The 9,955-nt window shown below is 37.8% G+C and overlaps 1 protein-coding gene across 1 annotated transcript in view; it reads right to left on the bottom strand.

Annotated features, from left to right (window-relative positions):
* Positions 1-3,226: 3,226 nt before the first annotated feature.
* Positions 3,227-9,955, bottom strand: part of TENM1 (teneurin transmembrane protein 1) — a 526,446-nt gene continuing 519,717 nt past the window's right edge. Inside the window, exon 32 of the mRNA XM_046672513.1 lies at positions 3,227-8,587. Within this exon, the coding sequence (XP_046528469.1) occupies positions 7,829-8,587 (759 nt within the window). The 3' untranslated portion in view covers positions 3,227-7,828. The remainder of the gene's footprint in view (positions 8,588-9,955) is intronic.

Below are 9,955 nucleotides of genomic sequence, written 5' to 3'. Positions count from 1 at the left end.
GGCACTGGGGTAGAGAAGTAAAACACCTTGCCCTCAGCTCAGGCAGCTCATAGAATTCAGTCATTCAACAAACGCAATAGGCACTGGGGTAGAGAAGTAAAACACCTTGCCCTCAGCTCAGGCAGCTCACTGTCTAGTTGGACAAGAAAACAATAACAAAAGACAATTAAAAAAAGCAACAATAAAAGACAAGAAAATAACGATAAAAGGTAATAAGTACATGGTAAGTGAGGGTCCCAATGTGTCTGTAGATCTGTCTTTAGAGGCAGAATGAGTCAATACAAATACTTTGGTCCATGGTCTATAGGAAAAGGCTGAGTTTCATTGTAAACTAATAAACTGGAACTCTGGGTTGTACATGAGTAGTGGTTAATAATTAGTGGACTGCCAAGAGACAGCTACTCTCTGTGTGCTGGCAAGATCTGATTTCTGAGTGTTTAACATGGATGCTATGGGAGTGCAAAGATGGAGGATGGCCACAATAATGTCTTGTGGGCTGTTTACCATTAGTAGAAGTACAAGCATCACTTTAACTTGCAAAGGAATTCAGAAAGCCGACTTTCAAAATAAAATGCATATGTTTAGATAATTTTTAATTATTTGTAGTTTGGGTTTAAATTTTAATAGGTGTAAGCAATTTTTACTCTCTCTAATTTGTTCATTCTGGAATAATCCTAAATATATGAATTATGTTTACATGTTCCTTTACCAGAGCCTTTTCCGAAAGAGCTTTTTGAATCATTAATGGTCTTTTATATTTTAATAAAATATTTGAAAGCTTTATTTACTTAATTTGTGTTAAAATATTCCTTTAAAAATGTTCAAAAATAGGTGCTATTAATATAGTAAATAAAGCATTGATGAAGGCCTTCTTATCATATTGGACCGATTCCCTGAGAAAGGTAAGTGCTTTTCTGATTTTGCTACTGTCAAACTTTCCAGTTGATGTGCCTACCTGCTGTCTTCTCTTGCTGGCCTTTTATTCATCAAATTTTTTTCACTTTTTCTTTCCCAGCATGAGCATCCTTGCTATTTCCCAGTACATAATAGCTTGCACCTTTCAGAAAGGTCATATCCTTGCCATATCTAAAATATTGCCATGCTAACATATACCTGTAAGACGCTGAGTCAAGATAGAAAAACGCACATATATTTCCAAGTATACACCCTTCTTCAGAAAAAAGTGTGTCAGCAAGCCCACAAGGAACATGACAATTTATCAAATACCTGTTCATTTCCTCTGAAATTTGTTAAGAGATAAGGTCAGTAGGGAGACAAGCTTAGGTAATTGCTGGTTTGGCTGTTACAGGCAGGGTACCTTTGTGTTAGTATATAGGTAGGCCTCTGATTAAGTCTGGTATAAACAAAGGGCTGGATTTAAGATATTATTTGTGGTAGAATGGATAGAGAATTAAAAATGTGGGAAACAGCCTTAAAATCTGTTAAGGATGTTTAGACATCAGCGTATGTTTTATTTGATTCACTTTATCGAGTTCAGAATCCAAAGTCTATGAATAATAAAACCCAGATTTGCCCTTGAGCATTTCAAGGTTACAAGAAGCCTAGTCTTCCTGTTAGTGGGCTATAAATTCAACTTTGTCACTTATGTTTGCCCTTGCAGTAAATGGGATAGCGTGATTTTGCAGTTTGCAGCTGGAGTGAAGTTAAACTATCCAATTTGGGCACTTTCATAATTTGGGATCATTGGCCAGACTTGTAGTAAAAGGCTGAATTTTCATCATTAGGTCATTTGCATTTTATGTATTTTTTTTTTTTTGAGGAAGATTAGTCCTGAGCTAACATCTGCTGCCAGTCCTCCTCTTTTTTGCTGAGGACGGCTGGCCCTGAGCTAACGTCGATGCCCATCTTCCTCCACTGTATATGTGGGATGTCTACCACAGCATGGCATGCCAAGCGGTGCCATGTCTGCACCTGGAATCCGAACCAATGAACCCTGGGACGCTGAGAAACGGAACATGCCAACTTAACCACTGTGCCACCAGGCCGGCCCTGTCATTTGCATTTTAAATGAATATTTTTATGTAGGAAGATGTAACAAACCTGATTGACTAGAGAGAGCCCATCAACATAATATATGAGACTCGAATTTTCTTTCGGCTTTGTCACTGATTTCCGTGTGACCTTAGGTAAGTCAGTCTGTTACTATTATTGCATTTGCCAAGTGGGAACAATTGAGCCTTGCTCACCTCACAGAATTATTGAGGTAATAGAATTATATAAATTTAAGATAGTAATGTTACTAAATGTTTAAATAGTGTTGATATTCAAAGATCTCTAAAAGTGAGGGTGAATAGGGAAGGAATATGGAGAAATCTCTTATCTCCTTTAATAGTTCTCTCAGTGTAGGAGCTCTTACCTCTTTCTTTTGGTACTCTGAAGGTGGGATGCATAGTTTGAAAAAAAATTCTCCAGGTGATACTAAATTCCAACACCCCCCTGCCCCCGTTTCTTTTTGCTGATGGGTTGTGTTGAAACAATCAGGATTGTCTTCTGCTCCATGAGTCTTTTCACTGTATCTATGTATATATCAGTGAATAAAAAGGCAGCAGGGCATTTTAGAGTGGTGTCAATTCCAGGATTCCAAGTGAGTTTCAGTAGCAGGCTGTTTGGACTACAGGTACTCCGTTACTATCAAGGTGAATTTTGGACGATCTGTTGGCCAGCTTTCCGAGTGTCACTCATAAATGTCTTCTAGCGAAAAATAAGTGCCAAATGGCCATTGTAGTTGCCCAAGATGTAGAGCCTTGGAAGAGCTGTTGTCTTGTAGTCTTTACTGATTGTCCCCCATTCATTCTTTGCCAGAGCGTTTGGGTGCTCTGCCCTCCTAGCCCTCCCCTACCTGTTTGGCAATTCTTTATTTTCTTTCTATTGCTGAGAAGAAGGCATCAACAGGAGAAACCTTTTTAAAAGTCATAGCCTAGAGGCATTTAAACTTGCAACAGCTACTTTTCTTTTTTTATTAAATGGTCATTTGTGTCAGAGATCCTATTTGTATGAAAAATAAAAATGAAGAGACGTCTGCTTAGGATTAATGCCTTTTTGATTTCTGCACCTACATTTTTGAGATGACGCAGTTTTACTGTTCCCTGTTAGGGAGCCGCTTTTCATATCTCAGGTGACCAGGCTGACTTGGGAATGCAGTTGGGCGCGTGAATAAAATGGGACACGGTGTTCATTTGCAATTTTATTTTTTAAAAATGAAATATTCAAAGTACTTTTTTCTTTCAAATATCGACACATAATGTTTAACTTTAAATATTTACAGCGTGTTGTTGTGATGCTCTTGTAGAAAAATGCATGCTTCTGGCCTGAAAGCCAGAGCAAAATGCAAAAGACCATTTAACTGCAGCCAGAGAACATGAACCTGTACAGTATCCAGTCACTTTTCAGCACAGGAGTGAGAGCAGGAATACAAAATTGGAACCTATTGTTTCCTAGCAACATGGCTCAGGCCATTATAACACAATTTTCAGTATGATTAGAACCTCTAACTGTTGTTATATAGAAACTGAAAATCTTGGCATACACTGTAAACATCTTTACTTCTCATGAGAAAGTAAGCAGCTAGAAAGAATATTTTCCTGGTGTAAAGGCTATACTTCTCTTTTTCACCTTCTCTCTTACTGATGCTTTTGCCAGAAGAATAGTAAAGATTTAGACATTGTCATGATTCATACAAGTAAAATATTTTTCAAGGACACAATCTGATATACTAACATTTATTTAAGAGGTTAAAGTCCACCACTAAATCTAAGGAAAGATTTTTAACTGCCAAACACATTTCCTTTGACAAATAATGTAAGATGACAACTGCCAAGACAAAATCCACAGCAAATTTAACTCTAACTATTTTCAGTTACTGTTTAGGAAGTAATTTCTTCTTACACACAGTAGTATATTTGGTCCTTAATAGCTTTCACATGAAGGACACACTGAAATAACAGTCACTATTTTGTGGTTGAATTCTTTTTTGTTGTTTTCTGTTTTTTTTTTTGTTTTGCTTTTTTGTTTTTTTTGTTTTTTTGTTTTTGTTTTTTTGTTGCAGAATAAAGAACCTTACAGAAGGCTGTGGAAGAGCAGTCTGAGATCTGAAGTACTAGTCAGGTCAGCTACGTGTATGTGAGTTCCTCCAAGAAAACAAGAATGTTGTATCCAATCTGTAGCCTTCTGTTTTCCCACAAGCTACAAGACATTCCAGTCTCTCCAACAGTTTCCTTCAACACTTGATTACTGTACTTTTGCTTCCATTACCACTGAACTCCATTACAGCTGTCCTTACAGGAATATATCCTCATAAATGTAAAAACTTTGCCCTGACTCTCTTAGGTGATATTACAGTGGGGCCTGGTCTGATTAAAAAAATATTTTTAAAAAAGGAAGGAAAAGAAAAAAGAAAAAAGAGTAGAGACAGCATGATAGAATGTTTGAAACTGTCTTAACAGTGATGAAAAAGAAAATCTTATGAAAATTATAATTTAATTTTATACCTCTCTATGTAGTTAGCATGTGAATTCCAAATTATACATTGTCGTTTTAATACATTTGGCTATGTTGTATATATTATATTATACATATAGTCTATATATTATAGATCTTCTAGATAAATTGACAGTAAAGGACACGCTTGTTTTATACATTATTTTGCTGGGTTGTTAAAAATAAAACATACGCCTATTTATATGGTGAGTGTTTTGCTAAAAATTAGTATGAATTGGGCTTTATTTCCCTTTCCTTCAGGAGTCATGCTTCTAATCAATAATGATTAGAATGCCAACTAAAAATAAATATATTTAAATGTCTGTTAAACTGTGAACTTTTCAGCTTATTTGGATCTCTAGACTGTAGTGCAAGAGTAAAAACAAAACAAAACAAAAAAGCACAAATAAAATGGGTCTAACTAAGAAAAAGAAACAACTACGGAGTATTCTCTGCCTCCAGCCCAGAATGTTCTTCATAAGAGAGCCCAACTACTGTGCTCTCACTCTAACTTACTTGAACGGTGTGTGGCTGTGCAGTGTCAGCCGCCTGACTTCTGGGTGTGAGAAATTCATATATTTCTCTTTAAAATGCTTTTACTTTCATCAGCAAATGCAAACAAATTGTCCTTTCATTAATTTAAACTTCAGAACTACAGGTCGACGAAGGCATTCTTTGTATTCAGCTGAATAGGAAGCGATGTACTCAATATCTCCACGTTCTTATTAAGAAATGCCGGAATGTTTCTCTTAGATTTACTACTCATTAGTGCTAACCTTTTGGGTTTTTTCTTTTTCCTCCCAAAAACTTTGGAAGTGTTAAAGAGAACAGTAATAGTTCAAGGCAGTATTAAAACCACAGCTGTAAGTGATAAAAGTGCATTTCCTGAATATAATACAAATATAACTTTAAGAAACCAAAGGCACAAACAAAATAAATATGTATTACAAACTAGAAATGCACAGTTCAAGGTAATTACTATTAAGTAAAAGCTTCAAATATTTGTTTCTAATGGATATTTAAAGCAGTTTGAAAATGATACATCATCAGTGAATTGCAAAAAAGTATAATCGCTTAAAATATAAGCAAAATAGACTCTAATATCGACATCTTGGATTAGTGATAAAATACATCATCCCATTTATGAATGCACTCTCTATATACAGTTCACAAATTATTCTTCCATTGATTTAAAAGAACATCAGAGGTTCTAGGAACTTAAGGTCCATTTTTAGGCTGGTGTGGAGGTATTCAAATTTTCAACAAGTTTGGTAGAAATTTTAGAATCCCATCCTGGATAAATACCTTACCATTAACACAGGCCTGATTCAGGAAAAAAACCCTCAATAATATGATTGTAGTCTGGCTTAGTAATCTCTTGAGCTGATGCACTTCCAATTAAAAAGAGAGATGAGTTCATGAGTTCTCCCACTCTCGGAATACCCTGTAAGAATGTGGTAATCCCAACCTGCAGGTTTGAAAAATGAAATGTTTGGATACACCCTCCTCTGTTATCTGCGGGTCCTTGCCTTTCCTTCTCTCTACTTTGTGTAGTAAGGAGCCAGACTCTTTGAAAACCTTGACATGAGCCTGGATTCTGACTTTGCATATTTTCAAAGAAACTGTCATCACAAAACAAGGCAATGACCCCACTCTGCGTTTAGGTAGTAGCTGGAAAGAATCCAAACTGTAACGTTCCATCATAAATTCTCCTTCAGACATAGCAGATGTCCAGACTCGGTGATGACAGTGCTGAAGCTGGCTCAGGGGAATTTTCTACAGGCCACATTGTGCTGTCATGTATTTTCATTTGTGGTAACTTACAATTACACAGCATTTTATAAACTGTCTCTTTGTCACTGGGCACCAATCTCCCAGCTTACCAAGGGGCTTCTTTTATTACAGGATTCATAGAGATTGAGAAACTACAGCTGATACTAACACTAATCCTGACCTTTTTCCCAATTTTAAACAATCATAAAACAAAAGAACCCTTCCTGGAAAATACTTTTTTTCCTAGGCCTGGGAGATGATCAAATCAAAATAAATTGGCCAAGACAGAGAACTAAAATAACTAACCATATAAATTATTTTAGTAAAAAATAGTCTGCCTCTCTATAATTAGTTGAAATGTTGTAGGTTGGAAAGAGTTCATTTAATTAAATTTCCTGACTATGGCTGGGAGATGTTCAATACAGAATTGTACATTTGAAAGATAAATCTAAGTGGGTGAAACAATGTGGCAGCAACTACTGTGATGTTTGGTTTGATCTTCCCTTTGGAACTTTCCTTTCATCTTAGTACAAGGTCTATTATTTTGAGATTTTAGCTCTGATGAATTTCTGCAGTAGTAGTGAATGTATTTATCGGCATCCCAGGCATGTATGCCTGCTAAAGCCTCTTTTTTTGTACCAGAATTATACTTTGTAGTAAATTACCTTTCCTGTGCACAACATCATTGGATTAGTGTATAAATACTGAATCACTAATGTGAACCTATGACCAAACACACCCTATATATAAATGCGAAATTCCTACCCAGGTTAACAAAAGCTATGTTTACATGACGCCAATACAGCTGGACAATTTGGTAAAAACTGTTAGTCAAAACAGGTTGTATGGGAGAAATTACACTGGCCAGCTGCCTTGACATCATGTACACACAAGCAAATAGTGGCAGTTCAGTCTGGTTACCACACCCACAGGGAAGCGTGGTAGACAGAACCCAGCACCACACGCCAAAACACAGCACAACAACATGGCATTTACTTTAACAAGCAAGGAGGAATAATCAGGGAGGAAGGGCAAATGGGTCCTGACTCTAGGAGATGGTGGCTGAGGACATTTTACACTTTTTTAAGTTTCCTATAACAGATCTGGAAAATGCGAAAGGGCTGGCAGTCTTTAGAAATGCAAGGTTCAGATACTATTGCACCACCTTTTCAAATAGCCCGCAAGTTCTGCCAACAGTTAAATATGAAACTTCGTGTCACAAGAGAGATATAGAACCTTGGGTTCTTTATATTTGAACATATGCATGGCTCGACAAATTGAAAATGGTGCTTTCTGAGAACTTTGTTTTAGCTGTTTGAGTTCTACTTGTGTTACTTTGAATACTGCCACACAAGAACTAAAAATCGCTGTCGTTTCTTAAAGAGTTTAAACAAACAATATTAAAATACCATCTTCCGTCACATTGAAAGGCAGTTGGATATGTTTTTCCTCCATATTTACATATACAGAGTTCTGATCTAGAAAACCAATACAATAAACCGTTTTATGTTTTAAAAACAGGCAGTCTTTGGTGACGCAAAGGCAGAGATTTTTTTTGTTACCTCCTGCCTATTTCGCTCTGTCTCATAAAGTGAATATTGTTGGCACTGTCAGAAAGTTCTAAATACTGCTCAACAGACAAAACAAAATACCCATCATAACCTTGTACCCTCCCAGTGCTCAAAAGCTGCTGCTTTTCCCCCTCTGTCCATGCTCGAATACCCTCTTCCCCTTCTTGCAGCCTTCTTTGTTCCTTAGTCCAGGCCTGGGCCACAGCGCGCTGTCTGGCAATCTCCAACACGTGATTCTTTTCCTCTTCGACAGTTGTCCCATACCGGATGTTGAAGCACAGAGCTCCGTGCTGGAGCTGGATGTCTGCAAACCGTCTAGTTCTCCCATTCAACACAGAAGTCATCTGGGACACTGTGACATTGACACCATTCTCTAGAATCCGCCTCCCCCCAGTGTTACCAATGAGCACCAGGTCTTCCTCCAGAGAGCCAAGCTTAATGAAGTAGTGAGTGTCCCTCCCGTCTATGGTAAAATGCAGATTTTCCAGGTAATGTGCATTATTGAGAATGGCAGCAAGCCGCCTGCTATCTTCATTGGCTACTCCTATAATATCGGCAGTGACTATGCCATCCTTGATGGCGAATTTTATACCTTTTCCAAAAACAGAAGGGACAGCAGCAAACCTTGGTTGCTTTCCTCCTTCAAGGCACCGTCCATCATTGTATTGGGGAGTCATAGGAAGTTGGTCCAAGGAAATGAAATTCCTGAGCTGTTTCTGGAGCTCACACTGAATACCCAAGATAGTCTAGAAAAGAGGAAAGGCACAGTGCAAGTGCAGCACAGGATCAGACACCTGTCATTGGCTTGGTGATTCTGGAAAGCAAAGGCTTGCAAGGTCGCTTCCTTCTCCCTTTAATTTGCTGGTGAGTGATTTAAAAACAAGCCAAATTTGGAATCCCTTCATCAGAGATTTGGAAAAGAAAAGACTAACAGGTGACTTGATCACCTGGCATTTATTTCTTGATATCTTGGTGAGTTAAGCATAAGGAAATATGTTCCAACTTGATATCATAGAATCTCAGCTAGAAGCCACTTCAAGTTAAGCTAGGTCCAGCTCCCCCAAAACAAAGACATTTCATTGTTACTAATTTAACTAACGCCGAATAGCTGTTATTACTGGACGTAGAGTAACACATTTGGCACAGGGAGGTTTAAAGAGATGAATAGCCCATCATTCTTGCTTTCAAGCAGCTTATAACCTTATAAATGATGACAAATCAGCAAGAAGTTCACTGACCCTTTTACGTGGACTTAAAAAAAACCCTTTTTATTATGGAAAATCTCAAACATACTAAGAAATAAAGAGAAGAGAATGGTGAACCTCCAAGTATCCACTACAAAGCTCCAGCAATTTTCAACATTTTGCTAAACTGTTTTTAGAACTTTTAATTACAAAAAGCATTTACATCTTATATGTATTTACAAAAAGGGATAAACCTATAGGATCTACTTAGAATTTCCTTTCCTTTATAGTTTTTACACTTAAATTTCAAGCCCTCGCACCCGAATTTCAGTTTAATTTAATTAATTAATTTATTTATTTGAGGAAGACTGGCCCTGAGCTAACATCCGTGCCCATCTTCCTCTACTTTATACGTGGGACGCCTACCACAGCATGACATGCCAAGTGGTGCCATGTCTGCACCCGGGATCCGAACCGGCGAACCCCGGGCCACCGAAGAGGAACGTGTGCACTTAACCGCTGCGCCACCAGGCTGGCCCCATAGTTTTATTTTTAAAGCGGTTTTTTTTTCACAAATACAGATATTCCTATTTCTTTCGGTTCAAAGAAGAAGTTCCTTCTTGTTTTCATTTGTACCTCATATTCCTGGTGATTTTTTTTTTAAGTTTTCTTTTTTAAAGATTGGCACCTGAGCTAACAACTGTTGCCAATCTTTTTTGTTTTAAATTGCTTTCTCTCCCCAAATCCTGCCCAGTACATAATTGTATATTTCAGTTGTGGGTCCTTCTAGTTGTGGCATGTGGGATGCCGCTTCAGCGTGGCCTGATGAGCGGTGCCATGTCCCCGCCCAGGATCCGAACCAGCAAAACCATGGGCCACCTAAGCGGAGCGCACGAACTTAACCACTGGGCCACGGGGCCGGCCTCTATT

This window comes from Equus quagga, chromosome 10 (assembly GCF_021613505.1).
Source record: "Equus quagga isolate Etosha38 chromosome 10, UCLA_HA_Equagga_1.0, whole genome shotgun sequence".
Lineage (NCBI taxonomy): Eukaryota > Metazoa > Chordata > Mammalia > Perissodactyla > Equidae > Equus > Equus quagga.
The sequence above is the reverse complement of the archived record's forward strand: the minus strand, read 5'-3'. Positions and strand labels throughout refer to the sequence as shown.